Source organism: Bombus vosnesenskii, unplaced genomic scaffold (assembly GCF_011952255.1).
Source record: "Bombus vosnesenskii isolate JDL3184/JDL3185 unplaced genomic scaffold, Bvos_JDL3184-5_v1.1 scf7180000016273, whole genome shotgun sequence".
Taxonomy (NCBI): Eukaryota; Metazoa; Arthropoda; class Insecta; order Hymenoptera; family Apidae; genus Bombus; species Bombus vosnesenskii.
This window is the reverse complement of record NW_022884342.1, coordinates 1007379-1027821: the sequence shown is the minus strand read 5'-3', so window position 1 is coordinate 1027821 and position 20443 is coordinate 1007379. Positions and strand designations below refer to the sequence as shown.

General features: G+C 47.3%; 1 protein-coding gene across 2 annotated transcripts in view; it reads left to right on the top strand.

The window, feature by feature from the left end:
- LOC117242284 (homeobox protein abdominal-A homolog) overlaps positions 1–20151 on the top strand; it is a 33201-nt gene extending 13050 nt beyond the window's left edge. Inside the window, exon 3 of one of the 2 annotated variants that reach the window (XM_033508824.1) lies at positions 18516–20151. In XM_033508824.1, the coding sequence (XP_033364715.1) occupies positions 18516–18943 (428 nt within the window). In that variant the 3' untranslated portion in view covers positions 18944–20151. The remainder of the gene's footprint in view (positions 1–18515) is intronic. The other variant, XM_033508825.1, reaches the window with a different exon arrangement.
- Positions 20152–20443: the final 292 nt, after the last annotated feature.

Sequence of the window (20443 nt, the reverse complement as noted above, 5' to 3'; positions counted from 1 at the left end):
TCGGTGGTATTACCAAAACTATAAACGTAACTCCGATTGACGATTAGAAGAAACAACGGCGATAATGTTTTGTTCGTAGTTTGTTTACCTTCGTACGTAGCAAATGAAAAAAACGTTGGCACCGTAAGGCACATTGTCGCTCTTTTTTCGTTTCGTATTTTCCGTTCGCTCATGTGCCGCTACATCTACTACTTATTAGCAAGTATAAGAAAATTTCTCCAAGGCTGGTCGAATTTTACAAGGTCGACCCTTTTCTTCAGCCTTTTTTACGGTTTCACCTCTATTCCGAAGACTGGCTTTTTTTTCCAAACCTGACGTAAACTTTCACCGCGCACCCTTTGTCGAGAGTCGCGCGCGCTCTTTCCCATCCCTTAAAAAGCAGTAAAGTTTACGGGGAAATCTATTACGACAAGGAAAGAGCTAAAAAGCCGATGTCTCTTGGTGACGTTCGTAAATCATGGTGGTTTTCAGCCGAGTGAAAGTAAAGGCTTCGTATCTGTTATAGGAATCAATCAGGTTGTATCTGTCCGAGGTTTCACAGGTTTTTTACATAAATCCGTATTCTACAAACGGGACAACAAGTTTAACGTGGAAATTTCATTAGATGAACGTTAAACAGATTTTGTTCAATTTAATCGATTAGTTTTATTTTGTCTCGAATTATTATTGTTTCAATTGACTCTGCTATTTATCATTTTTACGTTGCTTCTATCTTCCTCTTTTCTTTAAATAACTTTGTTATTAACAAACATTGTGGAATACACGAAAGTAGCATATATGTGGAAAGAAACTGTCTGTATTTTAACAATGTCTATTGAAATATAACGTCACGTAGACCGGAAGGGAACAGCAGCGTTTAAGTTTAAAACGATCTATTTGTCAGAAGATTCTCGTTCTCTGCATCAACGGGGAAGTTGAAATTACCGAGTTAGTTGAAATTCAGTGAAGTCTATGAAAACGCAAATAGTATCGGAACCTTTGTCTCGCACGGATGAATAAGAGAACATGCAAGTTGCGGTTTCGACTGGCGTAAGAAGCCGCACACGAGCGTGTTCTAATTTATAAACTCGTTCAGCGAACAGATGAGCAGGGGAGCCGTGGTCGAGGCGGTGTGTGTCGTGTTCCATCGTATATTCAGCGCTGCCATTTGCGCAAGCGGGAAGAAAGGGTCGGAAAAATCGAACTGTAGACTGTAGGTGAACAGCAACCGGAGAAACACGGACTCGCGGCGTATCCCATTCCAGGAATACCGATAATTATCGTAGGGGGAACAATTTATCGTAATTACACTGGCGGCGCTATCTGTTTCTCGATAGCTGGCGAGTCGGCTCGTTCGTTTTTCCAGCAGCGTGTATTTCTTCTTCTTCTTCTTCGTTTCCCCTTCGTTCGAAGTCGTCCGATGTTGCACCGTGGGGGGAAAAAAATACGCGAGACACATAACAAGGGAACAAGAAGAGGAATGATATTTCGTCTGCCGTGTTATTTCTCTCGCCTAGTTCTCCAACGTGCGTGTAGAGGTTTTGCAATTTTTCGGTTGGCGAGAACGTTTCCAGGTTGAATTATTCCAGGAAATTCGGCTTGATTCTCGGCGGAGCCGGCAGGCCGCTGCTAAATATTCAAGTTAGTAACATTTTGCGCTCGCGAAATTACAAAAGACTGAGGCATTGTACAATGGTAGGTAGTTAGAGTAAAATAGTGCGCTCGCCACGGCCGTTTGGCCGGCTCTCAGCTGCTAACAGGATTTTGTTAAAATACGATTATACCTAGCGAGAAGGAGGATTGAGATAGCGGTAGGTACGACCGTTCTAATGAAAACTTAGGTTTAGAGGTTGGATCGTCGCATAGCGTCTTGCATACCAATGCTGTCTGGAAATTCATGAGGTCGTCGCTCGAATTACCGGAAAAATAATTTCGCGGTCGATTTAAAGGAGAGCGCCTTAATTGCGAGTTGCATTCGCTTTGCATGGCAAGAGAAGCCGAGTTTGGAACGTATCCTAATCGTCCGACTTGATTTTCTTTATTTTGGTAAAAGCGTAATGATTTTTCTTCTTTGCAAAGAGAGAGAGAGAGAGAGAGAGAGGGAGGTAATTTTCTCTGTTCGTTAGGAATAATGTTACACAAGGCCGGTTCTCGGCTAACTGTCGGCTGCATAATTCCTCAAAATCCAATTACTAATTCGAGAGAAGTTGTCCTCATCGACGGCGAATACGCGTAGAAAAGGAAATTGCCGCCTCTTCGAGTGAATTCGAGCCTTATTTCCTCGACAGCGTAGCCGCGATTAGCTAAAAGTTCCACTATAACAAACATCTCGTTTGGAGTTTTCGTTGGATATCCTATTCTTGCAAGCAGCCGAGTTTGCGTCCAACTTGTCTTCATCGCTATGCCCGAAACTTTCAACTTTAGCGCGGCGTTTAAGAGAAAAATTGCATCTCTCGACCGAAACTTGGGACATCTCGGCGTTTCACGCTCGCTCGAATGCACAGTGCAACCGGAAGCAAAGTTCCTTGCTTCAAAATGAAGATGGCAGCGTTTTACATTTCATTTGATCGTAGACAAAAGAAAGAACGAGGATCTTTCCTGTTTTTCCGTCGATCCTCGCGTCGAAATCCTACTCGTGAAAATGTAATCGTCCCTACGCGTCATCCTGTTACATCCGAACCGGTGAAAAAATCGTTTCTCTCGATGTTAAAATTTCTGCACGCCTCGTTTCACGTGCACCTCGCGTCGATAGAACAAAGTTCGAAAAAATCAAATCGAAAGAGGTAAGTTTCAGCCGACAGATATGGAGGTGCGTGACGGTCGTTAAAACTTGGAGAATGTCACTTGGTAGATATAACACGGACAGAGTGTTATTTTCACGGTCGATAAAATTTTACGGGAAGGATAGAACGATCCGGTGAAATATGTGACGAATAAGGATGTGCGAAGATCGTTAAATAGCCGTAGAATTCCTCGGCGTCTACCGACAAATCGACCATCCTTTAAATCGGTTCTACCTGATCGTCGATTAAATTAACCGATTATTTAATTAAATGCGACGACGTCCAACAATCGACGACGTTTCTTTCGTACAAGCGCCTTTTATGTTTTCATTATATGAAATCATAAAACGTCTGTTGCTTTTCTAACCCTTTCTATTCTATCTTGAAATTTGCATCGCGAAACAGACTATATCGACACGCAGTTTCTCACTGAAATTCTACTTTATCCGCCAGAACGGATGCTCGCGAGAAACTTTAATAAAGATGAACGCGAACGAGGGCAGTTGATTGTTGCGCGTTCTGTTGTTAGCGACAGTGGTTGGCGTTCTTCAAGTGGAACGCTTTCGTAGTTGCACGAACATAGCGCTGACACGCGAAACGACGTTGTCCAGGCGAGAAAACGTGCTCACCGGCTAGAGAATGCGATTCAGACGTTCAACTACGTAGTCGTCGGATCTAACAGAGAGAGAGAGAGAGAGAGAGAGGAAAGCGTGGCGCGGTTGGATAGCCGTGCTACTCCCGTGGCTGTGCGCCACGCCACGCCATACCATGTCACGCTGGTGGAGAACGACCCCCTGGCGAGTACTATCGTAACAAATGTGCCCGTTTGCATAACACGACGACGAGCAATTCGGGTAGGTTTGACGGTGCGCGATATAGACCTTTAGCCGTGAGAGGCGAGAGAGAAAAAGAGAGAGAGAGAGAGGAGAGAGAGACCTGGACGAAGAGAAGGGGCAAAGACCACGGCTCTCTGCTCTTCGGAGAGAATGGCAGGGGAAAGGGAAAAGGACACGAGGAGTCGAAGCTGGAGCCTCCTTCCTCTCCCGTGAGACTCCACTGTATAATCTACGCCTTCGGATAGCCAATACCGAACGAAGGAATTGCTCCGGAATGCTCCACCTCGATGTCAGGTAGATTTACCGCTGATCAGAATTACGATGTTTACGTTCGCGTAACGATCAGGGCTTGATTTACGCCACTCGGAATTTAGTCGGCGGCGTTCTAATTGTTCGCGGTCGGCTAACCATTATCGAGCACCCGTCCCCCGGACATCCAGTCGACGTTCGACGAAGATGGAATGCGTGTACAACTCGGAGCCCTTCGAGATAACTGTCATCGAATTGGAAATTGTCGCGTTATGGCTCGATCTTTCACCTCTGAATAGAAATGCTACATGATGAACGGAAAACAACTATCGACGAATTGTAAACGAATTCTAGCACGAATTAATATACGCGATAGTGCGATAGCGTTAAGTAGTTTCGACAAACCAGCCGCAAACATCGTATAGCGTTTAAATGTATTACGAGCGAATTAAGTTGCTCGTTAAACTAAACGTCGTTCGCGTACGATTAAGAAATTTCATTCTATCGACGACGCTCGAACCTGATCGTTACGCTTTCCACGATTCGCTCGTGGAAGTCTCGCGACGCCTTGGTTGCAGAGTGGAACGACACGACGGAATATCTCGTACAATAACCTTCGAAATTTCGAAGCTCACTGTGGCCCCCGTCGTATTACAGAAAGAGGGGGCAACGTACACTTGCACACACCGGCACCGATCCGGTCTAGATATCGCGTGAGTACGTCGCCGTGCTCTTTCACGGTACACCCCTGATACAGCTTATCACGACTTTTATCCCTCGATAAAAACTAAAGGCTCCATTTCCAGCTTTTGTACCGTCCCGCGGCTCCGCTGCAGGATATTACGCCTCTTCTCTTTATACTTATGTACGTGAACAACCCGACCGGTAGTCGTAGTGCACATTCCTGTCTCTGTGTATTTCCGTGTACTTTCATGCTCTTGCGCTTACACATGTGTATGGGTGTTCCTCTCGTCGCAGTGTTAGCGCGGAGAAGAGCTCGATGCACCGTACACGTGCGATACACACACGCACAAAGAGCGGACACGTACACGAAAAGAGACTCTGTGTGAGGCCATCTACGTATCGTTGTCGTGCGCTTTGTAGACATATTTGGTTCTCTACGTTGGCCGTGGAAACTGCTTTCGTGCTTCGCGTCGATAGTGACGGGTTCGAGCAGAAACAAAAAGAGCCGCGACGAGGGCGGAGATTGGAATCCCGAACGCGAGTTAATTGGGACATAATTAAAGGCCATGGGATCGCTTAAAGATCGCTAAAAACGACAATTCTTCGCTCTCGCTGCTTTAAACGCGACTTTAACCTCCGAATCGCCACAGAATATATGCGTCATTTCCGTTTCTTCTTCTTTTTTTATCCCTCGATACTTTGGAGTCGTACTCGGATCGTTTAGTTAATTCCTGGTGCGCAGCGCCGGTCCCCTTAACGAGCTGCCGATCGAAGAAATTATAACTTTGGCGCGATTCAATTATATTTTAATCCAGTTCGAATCGCGGCTTATGCTGTCCTTCGGTCGACAAGAAGCATAATTGTGCCTGATCACGCCCTTATGAACTCACCGCCCTCGAGACACACTAATTTCCTCTCTGCTATCTTCCACTAATACCTCGTATCGAATAACTTACGATTTTCAAACAAATAGCGATACTCGTTTCTTCTCTCCCATTGACGAGGCCGCGAGATAAGCTAACAGCCGGTAAAAAAAGAAAGGAAATTAGGTTTTAAGGGAAAAAAATGTAACCTTTGAACGGCTATGGCTCGTATCTCGATGCTTTGAATACATTGCACATTTCGGTCGTTGGAAATGGAAAATCAGATCAAACCCATCACCCGCGTCATCAAACCGATACGTACAGATACTCACGTCGTGAAACGGTGTACGTTTGTGTTTGTCGAGACTGTGTGAAAGTCCAGATACACGTACACACCAGGTCCGTTCCCGTAGCTTGCGTTAGGCTGATGGTGGTCGTCGGACGAGGGGCTAGAGGTCGCTGGTGGGGGAGACAAGTTATAACAGGGGTGGGTGGAATCGTTACTAGAACCAAGAGACGAGAGCGCATGCGCTGGGGATTCCCCTTTGTCCGCGTGGCGTATCCGTGCGAGCACGAACGAAAGAATCGCGAGGAGAAACGAGAGAGAGAGAGAGAGAGAGAGAAAGGGAGAGACAGGAGTTAGAAGCGAGTAAACTGAAGAGGAGTGCGCGGCGGTCGCTACGGCTCCCGAAGGAATTCGCCTATCTTACGACTTTTATTATACGCGTGTTTGCCTGGCAAAGTCTTCTTCGCCCTCGGTTGCAGTCAACTAGAATCGTGCAGCACGATCCGCGAGCAGATTTTGTTTGCGTCGGATTTCGAAATTTCAGAAACGATTCTAGTAGGTTGTTCGCCATTCCAAAGCTGAGTCGTGGCTCGATTTTTAGCGGATGGATGTCTATCTGGTCGATTTAATCAAACAATCAGACTAGCGGAGGGTAGTGGAAATGATTGAGAATGACTTTCCAGCTCATGACGTAACAAACAAACGGATATAGAGTCCGTTTAATTTTATAACAGTTAATCGCAACTATGGTAACTCGGGTTGAACAAAAGATTTTTTGCGAGATTTTGATTATCGACCAGCGCGCGGAGGCACGTGGACGGATCAGCAAGTAGGAAGGTTCGATGTTCGCGAGAAATGGGGCCCCATGGAGCAGAAACGAGAGTCTAGTTCGATGTTTGTTTCTTTCCGTAATGCAGCAACGTGAAGATCGATAAACAGCTCACAATAAAACCGTACCCTCCGAATTATTCTTAGTAGATTTATAGGGAACTTCCCAGTGGTCAGTCCTCCAGGGAGCCACAAAATCCTGTGGTCCACTATTGGTACATCCAGAGCAGGCATTATCTATTTAGCGAGTGCGAAGATGGCGTTCGCCTTGAACTCAATAACACCGTTATAAGCCACAATGAACTTGGTAGACCTTAAATTAGCAGTTAAACACACGTACGTAGATAGGATAGAGCTTGAACTAGGCCAACAGATCGTTTCTCGTCGATCCTCCCGCACGAGTATGTGCATCAAATAAATACGTCATATTCGAGCTTATAACGATCGAATGAAAATATTTCCATTGCACAATTCGAATTATCTTCGTCTTATTCACGAGTCGCCACTCTTATACATGCGTCGTTTCCTTTCACACAGAGTACATTCAACTTTTCCTACATTCTTCTTGATAGCCACCCACAATTTCCATTCGATGAAGCGATATAATCCTTCGGCCAATATGTACAGTGTACACGACGTCCTTGTCACCATGCGTGGATTGGAAGGGAGTCGAGCAAACACATTTCAGCCATCTCCTGTCGAAGGTTAAACACTGCGGGGTTGTAACTTTCGAAATATTCGGAAGATTCCGAAAGGTCGGTCCACCGTCCATTGGTTGAACAGGCGGGGCGAAGAATGGCAAAGATCGACGGAAGGAAAGGGTGAAGGAGGGTGCGTAACGGGAACTAATATCGTAAAGCCGCAACGTGCTCTGATTAAACATTATGTGGGTCCTAACGTTCCTCACCGCGACGATCGCTGCTCCTGCTCTTACTGCTACCTACGGCCAAGATCTTATCCGTTCCAATTGTTTCTTTCAATAAAGGAGCGATTCCTGTCTTATTTTACTTCTGTCTAATTAATATATATCGAGCTCCATCTTATTACGGCATCTTCGGAACGAATGTTTTATCGGATAAAAGATAATGTTTAAATATTTTAAACGATCGAACACAACTGGAAAAATTAGTCAGGAGCAAGGGAGCACAAGGGGACAGCTGGTTTTTTTCAACTCGCACTAAAAACGTTTACGAGCTTCGCTGGAAGACGACGTGTACCCGCTTCGCTATAATTTAAGCGGCATTTTAAACAACAATTCAAACGGTGCACGGCCAGTAGGTAGCATAAAACACCGGGATCGCAGTCGTGTTCCGGGGTGTTGCTAATGAGTAATAATTTCGCCGACGTGTCGGTAGCTCCTCGAACTTATTCCGTGTCTCGTCTCGAGTATCTTTCGGAAGCCGTTGCGACTGTACGTCGGATGTTCTAAATTGCGCGGCCACGACTTTTATTAGCGGAAGGAGACAGCCGTGGCATTTGCATGTAATGGTGCAGAGGAGAGGGCTGCGTAGCAGTGACGAGGGCGAAGAGGAGGAGGAGGACCCGGCTGGAGAGGAAGAATGTTGGAAAATATGAGGGGGGTTGAAAAGGAGCAGGGGTAGAAGACGGTCGGTAGGGAATGTAAGGCCGTAATTAGAGTTTTAGGGGTTCTATGGGGTGGTTGTTCGCGCTGCTGGCCCGTTATGGGGGCGGAGAGAGGTGGCGTCAGCCAGGATGTACGAAAGGGGACGCACGCCTCCCTTACGACTCTTACGAGGGACGGAATGTTTGCCAACAGCATTCTAATACGTCATTCTTTATTGTAAAATTAAAATTTAATCCGGAGGATCGTATCGAGGCCCTCCATTTAGCGCGCGCACGAGATTACGTGTATTTTAGGATTGGCGTGCTGCCGGCTGGTTTATTTTTGAGAGATTCGGTCGCCAACCGCTTCACCGCGATACCATTCCAACGACGAGAATTATGCATGCTGCGTGTCGCGCGATTAACAAATGTAAGCGCCCTTTTTTAAGCCGAAACACAACGAAAAAGGATAAACGGACAAGAGAATATTATTTTTTGCATTATTTAAAACGTAAAACGAATTGGCGAATGTGACGAGAAACATTACGTTCCTGATCAAATTTGCTGGAATCGTCGCCGTTTGAAAGATCGAACGTCGTCGTGTCTCATTCCACCAAACATAGGAAATGAAACTGAAGTAAAAAATAAACGGGGCGTCACGTATGCTAATTAGACGTTCGTGCGCGAGTGACTCGCACGAATCGCACTCATAGACCGTTCATAACGCGTCGTATTCGGCGAGGATATATCGCAATCGCTACGGGACATGGACGATTTGTCGGCTTTGTACCATTTCCAGTAACGTTTCCAACTCAGCGCCGGTGCTACTGATGCAATTTACGCGGGTCGCTACAGCATTCGAGTTATCGCGCTCGCACGGTTTCATGACGTCGAATAATGGAAATTCTTTCTCACGCGCGCTGCCACCGTCCTCGATCGTCGTCCACGTTTATCGGACCGCGTTTCCTTTTCTCTCGACGAAACCGAAACTCGTGTTCTCTCTTGGGGAAAGAATGCGAACACGGATCATCTTTCTCTCGTTGTGTCGTAAACAGCAATATTTTGTACAGTCGGTCCAGCAGACGAGACAAAGAAAGGCGTATCCTCTGACAGAAGAGACAACTAGATGTCACGTGCGTTTTTCCCCTGTCTTTCTCTCTTTTCCTTTTTTTTCTTTTTTTTTTTTTTTTCTTGAGGTGCAACGTGAGCGCGTTGCTCGTGCCGTCAGACCGGGCCGGGGGCTTCTCTTATAAATTTCACTGCCAAGGTGACTTTACAATTTCGTGGGAGATTAGAGCGCTTATTGCCAGAGAAGGAATAGCTGCACAGTCAGCCGCCATGTAGATACGATTCCACACACCGTGAAAGGCACCGCCATGTCGCGCATCTGGGTAGAGAGCCGATCTCGCCGGTTTCACTGTTGTGTGCGTAACGCGTCCCCACTCTGGTTGGCTGAGTGCGTGTGCGTGAGGCAGATACACGGCAGATAATGGGAGGCACCCTTATAGATGACGTTTGGGTTCCACCGGGAACAATGGAGCGAACTTCTCCCCTCTCACCATCCATCCTTGTCGGAATCCTTTATTACCACCCTGTATATATACGAACGGCATACCCTCATATATATCCACCCCCACTTCTTCTACACCCTTCCATGACACGGTACATAGGCGCGTGTTGGAACGCATAGCTCGCCACACACACCAGAGCGAAACGAGCTGTCCAACCAATCGGGATTTAAGCCTATTGCTAGTCCTGATGGAAGCTACGCTATACCAACGCACACTCACGCGTGACGAAAGAGTGCGTGAGCACCTGTACGTATAGCCTCCCGTGAGATCGTTTCGCCATTTACCTTCTGCTCTTTCTTTCCTTTCCTCTCGTTTCTGCCCGACAGATTAAAGACACCCACGTCGCAACCGCTCGAACGCGTGTTTCTATCGCTTCTTGCTCTGGTTCCCCTCGAGAATGTCTAGATCGTAAGTCAACCGAGCGGTACGTGTAACGTATTTGGATGAGATCGATAATTTTAAAAAGTGAACAGCAAAGCCGAGACTGCTTTTAGGCTGACGACAGATGGACGATCCCTCTTTCTCCTCGGATTGCATTCGCCTCGCTATCTTTTGTCGCGTTCTTCGCCATAAATAGCCACCCATCGAACTGCTGCACGAATCTCTTGCCGTCGATGACGAGAATATCGACGCGACAGGAAATACGAAAGAAGTATATTTTACCGCCTCCTACGCGATCTTAAGTTCTCAGATGTGTGCTGTCGCGGCTGGTACGCTATTACTCGTCGTACCTAGGTATCGGGACCGGGCACGAGACACTAGCAACCGATAGACGTAGACGACGGGTTTCATAGTTGGGTAAAGCGATCGCACGATTCGAATAACGTCGGTTCTTATTGGTACGGTGCCGCTGCCAGAGATTTCGAGATTATTACGCCGCGATCGTTTGTCAAACGAGTGAATGGAGTTACTGGAACAGTCGGAGCGAACACTCTTTGGACATGTTGACAGAGGTCGTTTTCTCGAAACGGATCTCAGTTATCGTAAAATTTCCAGCCGACAAATAGAGCATCGAACTTTGATAACCTTATCTTCGTACCTCTTATAGCAGCGCCTTGAATAAAAAAGAAACTAGTGGCTACATTTAAAAACGATAAAGAGAAAAAGAAGACATTCGGAGATAAGAGATGCACGTACCGTGAAACATAGAAAGTGAAAATGGCATTCTACAAGATGAAATTCTGGCTCGCTTTGCCAAAAGTTTTAACGAGGCTCACCACGACTTTAACTTTTAATCACGTCTTCGTCCGTTCGCCGTCTAAAAAAAGCCACCGTATGACCAGCGACTAATGTATTCGGATACGTGACATCATATAGCAGATATGCCTGCTATCCGGCTCCATTCGAGGAATTCCATAGACAATACCGAAGAGAGGGCGGAAGGATGTAGGAAGAGAGAGAAAGAGAGAGAGAAAGAGGGAGATTGGCGCGAACGAAAAGGCAGCAGCATCTAGTTTGACAACAGTCGCAAATCGCGCGGTGGCGGAGGACGAGGGCGCTGGCGTCCCTCTTTGTTCGAGCGGCTGGTCCAGCGCTGGTGCCCGATCCATTCATAAATATCTCAAAACGGCTTAATTTCGCGGCACTGCGGGCAAATAAAATCTCGAGCCGGTGAAAAATGTAGACAGGCCGAACGAAGGGGGAACGGGAGAGAAGATACGGCCCAGCCACGACCCACGAATCGCTTGATCGCCTTCTCGGGTCACTGCAGCCTCCGCTAGAGAACGGCCGAACGAGCCAGAAGGCTTCGTTCCTCTGTCGTTCCCTGAACGAGAAGGACGCCCGTGTACGAGTATCAGACAGAGACGGAGACTGGGCAAAATGGTCGCGATAACTCCTCCATTTACTCACTCTTTCCCTCTTTTTCTCTCTCTCTCTCTTACTTAGTGGCAATTCCAGGCTCCACCATGCTCAAGCGATTTATCCGGCTAATCCTCGCACTTTTCGTGGCCGATTTGCCATCCCCCGCAAATATCTAGCGAACCTAGACGTGTTAACCTGGCGTTGATTGGCCGCGGCGGTGACTCGTCCCTTTCTCCGGACCGATTAAAGCTTCCCGGAATTTCTTACCTTTGCACGGTCCTTTCCACCTCGTGGTTGCCCTTATTCGATTCTTGCCAAGCGATCGCCGCCCAGCGTTGGGAGTATACGTGGAACTGGAAAGGAATCCAGGTGTGACGACAGATTGCGGAAAACACGACCTAGCAGCACCCCGTGTCGACATGGGCGTAAAGGAAAAACTCTCTCTGTGCAGCTGCTCGAAAGAGAATGCAAAGGAGGGAATGAGAGAACAGTCGGAACAGACATAGGAGCAGATACCGAGCATTACCAGCGAGATTCATTTATGGTAATTTTATGCGCACCGCTGATCGCCGGTGATTATTGTAATCGGTACACGAAAGGACGGCCGATTAAATCTGGTCGTTTAATTTAAGCGTGACATTCCGCTGTTTGTATGGGTGGTGGCACCGTCTGTGTAACTTCATCCGATCGATACGTTTCGATCGTGTGGAATGACGTACAACCCTGTTTGTTTTTCCTTCGTCGATAGAAAATTCCAAGACTCAACCATGCAAATAGGAGTTCGGCACAGACATTTTTATAAACGTGAATCAACCGGGTACGAACACGGAACTACGTTACGATTAAAACTCGTTGGCAACTGTATCTGCGCGCTATCCGGTTACTCGAGCGCGTTCTTGCTTCTTTGAACGAGCCACGAAGAATTCCAGAGAAATTTTAACGAATCCCGATCTCGTTAGGAGAGTCGGCTCGATCGGCTGTTTGCGGCGTCGTTGCGAGTTATGCGCGCTTTATGACTCATCCTTGAATTTACTCCGCTAACGCGAGGCGGGTTGCTTTTAGCGGACACACGAAGAGGAAGAAAGGGGTTGGCGCGTAGGAAAAAGCGAGCACACGGAACGCAAATATATGGGAACGGTTAGGTGTTGCGGCGAATGAGACGTGTTTACCGCCCGTGAACACGGCCAGTCGGTGTTTTCGGTGAAATAATAACTCAGGGTCGCGTAAATAATGCCGAATAAAAGCGACAAGGTAAGTGAAACGTACGACGAATAAAACTCGAGACGCGAATTTACCAGGCGATCGACGCTATTCCGGCTGTCAGTGGCTGTATCTCGTTTCCATTTCAAACTGCACGGCTCTTTCCTCCTAACGCCTCCTAACTCCTCCATTGCTCCTTTCATCCGTCCTACGAAACGTCGTTCTATTTCTATCCCTGTTCGAAGCAAGTGGACGTAAAGTGTGCCCGATATATTCCACGTTATTTATTAATCGATTCGCCTTTACTTTTGTGTGGCCTTAGTATAAACTCGTCAAAGTCGGAGGCGACCTGTAGTTATCGAACCTCGCTGGCACCGCTACGTGGCTCGCGTAGAACAAAAACGGGAAACGCGTGTTTAAATACCTTAAGTAGCATTTCGTATTCTTAATCGAGTTTCGTCGGCGGCGTCCGTGATGCGAACGAATAAAGAAAGAGGGGCGGTGCGGAGTAATTTACGCGTCGAAATATAAAGGCTGTACGGTGATATTCGACGGACGGTGAAAAAGCGCTTGTTGACCGATAACCGCGAAGCACCGTCGCCCGATAACGTCGTCCAGCGAATGGCCAGACTCCAAATGGCTGTTAAAGCAACGCCGTCATTGTTTTCGACCGCGTTTCGGAAGAAGCGAAAACCACACGGAACGTGCGAGGCGCGCGCTTGACGTTTAATCGCTCGTCCAGATTTACGATAACCTGGGCCTCTATTGGCGTCGCTATTGTGCTACGTACGTACGGCAGCCCGCCGTTTCGTTCCGCTATGAACGACACTCCGCTCCACTTGACGCTGCTTTTTTCCTTTCTGCTGGACCCTCGAAATTATTATTATTACGGTTTCACGATTTGTAAATCGTAATCGCGTTAAGCGTGATTTTTATTGGTTCCGAGCGACGTCCCGTTCTCGTCGCGTTAACCGCGCGAAACGTTTTGTCGATGTAACCGTAGATTCTTTTCTCTCGCAATTGCGGTAATAGTACACAGAGGTAAGACAGAAGCGGAGGAACGCAACGCGGATGATTTTTTTCCACGCGGCGTGCACCTTTCTCTTTGTGATTGCGAATTCTTGGCGCACGGCGTAATTTGTGGCGATTTCCATGCGTTTTTCGCGGAGTTGCGCAATTCCCTTGGTCGTTGCGCCAAGACATCGGCAAAAACTCGACGAGGTATCCCCACGGGTATTTAGCAGGTTTGCGTAACCACCGTTTCTACGATTGCCGTCATGCACGAAATAAAAATATGAAGGACCGATAAGTATTGCGGGGTGAACGCGCGCAGGACGATCATTTTCCACGATTTCGATATTGCGGCGGATATGGCCCTCGATGGTCATGATGGTCAACCTGATACTGACATTAACCGTCCTGGAAACGATTTATAGCGTCTCTGGTTATCGTATAGGGCGAGAAGAGTATGGAAAGTAATCGAAGATTGCCGGATACGATGACACGTTAACGTGGGGTGTGTCCAGGGGCAGAATGTCATCCGAAGCGTATCTCTTATCGATTCGTATGTGGAATCGCGAAGTCGATAGTCTAGCGATTATTCGGAGAATCTCGAATATATCGAAGTGACTTTAAATTTATTTCGCTAAACCTTGTGCGGTTCAACCATCGTTGGAATACGAAGAATAATTAATCGCTATTCACCGAAATGGCTGATATAATTACAAGATATCGTAACGAATAATTCAACGATGTTTTATCGAAGAATACGCGGGTCGATCGGAGCGTTCGAAGGTAAACGTTGAAAATTCTAGAACGCTGCAAAAATAAAACAATAAAATAGCGGATAAAGAGGATGAAAAAAGGAGAAAAAGCAAAGTTTTCTACCGAATAAACGGGGCGAAGCTTCGAAATGACCAACCCTCCATTAGTGAATCCATCTCGAACGTATAAACTTGGTTACATGTTCCAAGTTTCATGCACCGCCCCTCGAACGCCCTATTTCAGCCAGCGAATTAACCTCGCGTCTCTTCAGTGGACGAGAGATAAGTTTTTCCCGAGAGAAACGATCGAGCGTAATCGAAGCGTTTAAAGTTCGATTCCATGGATTTCGTATAAATTCGCGAACTTAAGAGGACAACCGTGCGATCGGGCAACATTGATAGAATCTCGGTAGTAGGAAACGCGTGGCAAGGGGGGAGGGGGCGGCAATCGTAGGGGAGGCGAACACAGTCAGGCAAACTTCCGCAATATCCTCGTCTACTCGACGAACGGTGAAGCCGCGTGCGGCGACCTAAAGCAGGTATTAAACTTAATATATGGCCGCAATTAGGCGCAGGCCTTCGCCCTTCTCGTTTACAGGCTGCGTCCTGTAGTACCACGCACACGCCGTATCACTCGGCTGCCCTCTGCCAAAATGGACCACCGTCTGTCAGCTATAACTCCGTTGTCCCTGAATCACTCGCGACTCGCTGTTAATTAACGGGAATTTGCAGGCAGAAATCACGGCTATCATCGTCGATCCACCGTCACCGTGCTCGCTTCGTGTCACGCGATTGCGACGTAATGGAATTCAGGAAGTTTCGACGCTTCGACACGAACGTAGAACGAACCACGAGTTCGTTCGTTATAAAGAAAGTTCGCGACCAGCATGAAATTGCGTGAAAAAATTGCTTTCCTCGTGTCTCTTTTCGTTTGTATCGGCGAGCTGTAGGATCGTTACGAGTCTGTTGATTTATGATTAATCAATTATCAATCGCAAATGTAAACCAGCTTATCGCGCTATTAACAAACAGAGGACGCGAGAATGAATGGTCATAAAACGAGTGAAAATGGTGGTTGTAGTGTGTTAGGGAAGTAAGAGGGGGGATTATCTATTGTGCCAGACTGGCAGACGCATATTACACGCTTCTTTCGTCACTTTTTTTATTAATCGCATAGCGCGAGGTTATCGGCGATCTTCGATCAGGGGTTATCGGTGCCACGCCGTTTGAAAATAACTAACGTCGGCCAATTTCCTTTGCAGCGTTGTCTCGCCTCGTTCCTCTCTACGTTTCAAACGTCGGACGCCGTTTACCTTTTCCTCGCCGCGTATTCCGCTTGTTCGAACGAAACGCAAAGGGAGCAGGAGAAATTGAAAGATATTCGAAGCAGAGGAGGAAGAAGGTACATAAATTAAGCGTTCCCGGGAGCAAACGAGCTTCACGCCCAGCTGTTAACCCCGTCCGACGAAATCCTGGCCAGACAGCTCCCTCCGGAGGGGCGGCAAGAACGGTTATCTATAAATTCTGCATGGACATTAGCTTGATCCAGCGAAATTGTTGATAATGCTCGCGCCAGCGCTCGGCCGATGGTCCCGTAGATATTTATGGTGGTCGAAGTGTGTGGGGACAATCGGGTTCACCGATGGTCGAGAGAGGAGAGGAACCAACGAATTCTGAGAGCCGTGTGGCGCGTGTACAGCACAGCGGAGAGAGAAGAGACGCGCGAGGGCTTGGCGAGGAGGGACCGCCAGGGAGGATGCAACGAAGGGTTTTCTGGCTGCTTGACTCGCCCCTGGCATGATATGCCGCCAGCAGGATGGAATGGTTTTCCCTCCGGTTGCCAAGGTAACCTATGGCCCACCCTTCCAGCTTCGGCAACCACCCTGTCGCTGTGGCTGCACCGGCCGCGCGGGCTCTCTTCCTACGTCAGCTAAACTCACGCACACAAGCTTGCCGAAAAACCACGTTGGCTGCGTTGTTGTTGCCTCGCACACCGATCTCACGACCATAGCCGCACCGTACGCACCACCACTACTATCGCATCGACACGGTACATGGATAGGAATTCGCGAATACGTGTAACCTCGTCGGAGGCTGTGCACAAGCGCACATACACACCCAGTGAATCCTGGACCGCACTGCTGTGAACGGCCATGCTGAATTCAATATCAGCATTCTCTGCATTCCCTCGCGATTTTTCCGTTTCTTCCTCTTTTTTGTCTGGCTTTGAACGATGATGACAGGATGGCTCATGCCGCGTGTTACTGGCTGCTTTGCCGAGAGTGTGTCGGAAGCTTCCACTTCTCAAAGCATTGTTAGCGAACTAGAAAATGGAGATATACGCCGGTTAAAGGGTGCTGGAGGATACTTTCTCGGGATTTGCGCAAATTTCACGGAAAGTCATCTGTCTCTTTATCTTCGTGAAGATAGTCGCAGCGAAATGAATTTTCTCTGAGAGACAAAGGCAGTTAAAGGGACACGGGGAAAATATCGCGTTAAAGATATTGCAAGCGTAAGAATATCTAACTAATCGGTTACAACGTGATTCCGGCACGAAACAACGACAAAATTCATCGAACACAAAATCTCGCTATCTTTTAGTGGTCGGTAGCGCGTATTTGCTTCATCACGTGGCGATCATATAGCCACTCAGCGTCTTCCCGAGAATGATGGTATTATGGCTGACTGTTCATTGCGCCGGAGAACCGGTTTCTCAGCGACGAACTGAAAACGTTCAGCCCACCCTTCTACGCCGCCGGCCAAAAGTAAAATTACGTTCGAGCCAATTGCGAAAATTGCCCGTGAGAAGTTTATCGCGCGTCTATGGTGCAACTTGCGGCCATCTTATGCTGCCTTCTCTTCTGTATAAATCCGCAAATAACCAAACTGTGTACGCCTTTGAAACTAACTAAATCTCCATTCGCGTAGTTTCTCAATACTTGGGTGTTTAGCAATGAAAAGTGAAAAGATATCAATTAGGACGGATAAGCGCAAGGTTTACGTGATTACTTAGACGGAAATATCGGAGATATCGGGATCGAGTGTTATCTCGGATAGGTGTTTAAAGGGCGAGGTAAGCGAAGTTCTCGGATACGAAACCAGGTAAAGGCAGGTGACAAGCATCAGTCTTTACCTGGTTAGCGCGGCCATGTGCTTCGATAGTTACCTAAACACCATAAAAAATTCAGTGTGCTCAGCGTATCCCATTTTACGACTTTGACTCTGCGGGTGCAGAGAAAGTTGGACGAAAAGATATTTCAAAAAAAGGGTTCAATCTTTCTTTCCGCCTATTTACAATGAACACGCAGACTTTTTTCCCCGAAACTTTCTACTTTTTACCTCGTTCAACCCCTGCAATAAACTGACCATCCGAACGTGTTGCTTTTTTTCACCGAAAGAGAAAGCGAGGAGAGAGTTGAGATTTGTGACTCGACAGACGAAACGCAGGTCATTCCATGAAAAAAAAATTGAACTTTACGTAACACGAAAGACCTCGTTCGTAAACGGGGTAGCCTTCTTTTCCTTCTTACCGATCGCCAGACGGTCACGAGACAACAAAAATTGCAAATTTACATGGTGGAAAAAAACGTGAAATTAGTAGCAGTTGTATTGCACGTAGTTGGTGTTCGCGGCTAACGACATTTACGAAGTTGATGGATCGACTAATATGTAATAACCGGCTAATGCATATAGCTCGGCAATTACGTAACCGAGTTTAATAAATAAATCAATAACGGATGATCAAAATGGAGTCGGTCTACCGTATAGAGTAACAGCTTTCGTAAACGAAACTCGTCTTCAAGATCGATCTCTGTGCGTCAGCGAAGGGAGCTTTTAATTTCAAACGTATAGCTATGGAATATAATTTGATCACCCAACCCTTTGCACTTCTTGCGCGCTCATTGTACCGAGCCAACAGTCAACTTTTTCTTCCAAATTTTCACCATCAATGAATGTGCCAATCGTCCGAGTAGCTTGCGCGACGTTTTATTTATCTTGGAGCGAGGGGACAACGAGCGTGGTAAGCATATCGACGTGTCAGGAGTTGACTGTGGCAGTGCAAAGGGTTAAAAGGCAAATTTTCCTGCATAAAAAAGACTAACCTAGGCAAATCTGCGTTTTTGACGTTTCCAGGGCCGAACGGTTGTCCGAGGCGTAGGGGTCGACAGACGTACACACGGTTCCAGACGCTGGAGCTGGAAAAGGAATTTCACTTCAACCATTACCTGACGCGACGGCGACGAATAGAAATTGCGCACGCCCTTTGCCTCACGGAACGACAGATCAAGATCTGGTTCCAAAATCGGCGGATGAAGCTGAAGAAGGAGTTGAGGGCGGTGAAGGAGATCAACGAGCAGGCCAGGCGGGAACGGGAGGAACAGGACATGATGAAGAAGCAGCAGGCTGAGAAGCAAGCGAAGATACAGCAGGAGCAGCAGAACGCCGCGCTGCAGCATCAGCAGCAACATCACGTGAGCGGTCTCGACAAGACGCAGAGCGATCTTCTGAAGGCGGTCAGTAAGGTGCCCACATAGGAGACTTTGCTAAGCCGGTTGTCTTTCTTTTAAAGAAGAAACAAGAGACTGGACGCAGCAGCCTAGACGCATACATCGAAGCGAAGTAGCTGATAAGAGGTTGGCCAAACGTGTAGAGAGACAGAGAGAGAGAGAGAGAGAGAGAAAAAAAGAAAAATCGAACTAACGCGGGCAAGCACGAAAAAAACGCACCTCTTCTTGCTCTTCCGGCGTGAACCGACTAGGACACGAAGGCCTCCTGTCTCTTCGGCACTTCTTTTTCCTCCCGCTCTCTTGACTGAGAAGAAGGTGTTCTCGCGTACTTTACGTAGTACGCGTACTACCAAGACTTTATCAAGTGATCTCTGTTCTCTTGTTTTTCGTATCGAGTTTTAAAGAGAAGAAAGGGAAACGGAGAGGAAACGCGGTAGAGGACGGTTTCACGAAGTCGAACGATTACGACTCGGAGTAACGACAATGGTGTGCACCGTGTTGTGCCATTGCCCCTCTCCGATGAGACTCGGTGTCGATAAGAGGCAGAGACGCGGGGATTGCGAAGGTTGCGGAGGAAACGAGGGAACCGAGAGAGAAAAGCGCGCGACGATGTTTGAAGTTGTCTGTCTCTTTTGTTTTCTACGGAAGAAGAAAGGAACGAAGGAGAAATAGGACGCGGAAGAAGTAATCGTGGTCGTTAGAAAACAGAGAGAGAAAGAGAGAGAGAGAGAGGAGCGTAGTAGAAAAGCGAAGCGTATAAAGGAAGCGAGAAGCACACCGTCAAAAAAAAGAAAAAACGGAAAAAGATACTAAAAAAAAAAAAAAAGAAAAAAAACATTAAGTACTTATTTGGCTGGGCCAAAAGGAAGGACCTAGCCTGTGACTGATTCCTAGAGCGTATAATGTAATAATTGTTAATCGGGCGCGACGAGTCATCGCGATTGCCGGGTGATGAACAGCGGGGATGATCGGTTGGCGCGATAACTGCCACGACACAGACATACACGAGGAGCCAACGATCGCGCATCGGAGACCGACGAACTAGAATTAGCTTGAACGAGGAGAGGCCGAAGGATTAACGCCGCCCTGCCGTATAACGTGAGGAAGATCTCGTGTACGGCAGCGCCGACGAGACGATCAATTAATACAGACGGAGGAGTGGTAGGGAGTAATTAAACGAGGCTGTCGAAGAATTCGTCTAATTCCGCTGAACGATGAAAACGGAGAAAAAAAAAGGGGGACACGAAACTCGTTGCTCTCCGCCATGCCAAGGAACATGGACGATCGCGGGCCTGACCTTTCGAATTTCTCTATTTCAACTTCGATCGATTATTCTAATTACCTCTCATTCACCATACGACAGTTACCAACGTTGATCATCGCGATATCTTTCCTTCGCGTCTAGATCGCAACGTCTACGTATACATGTGCCAGCTTTCTCCGAAATATCCTGATCAAAGTTTAGTTGGTCGAAGAGAGTTTCTCTATCGCAGATAGAGGGATACGACGAGAGGACGAGTGAAAATC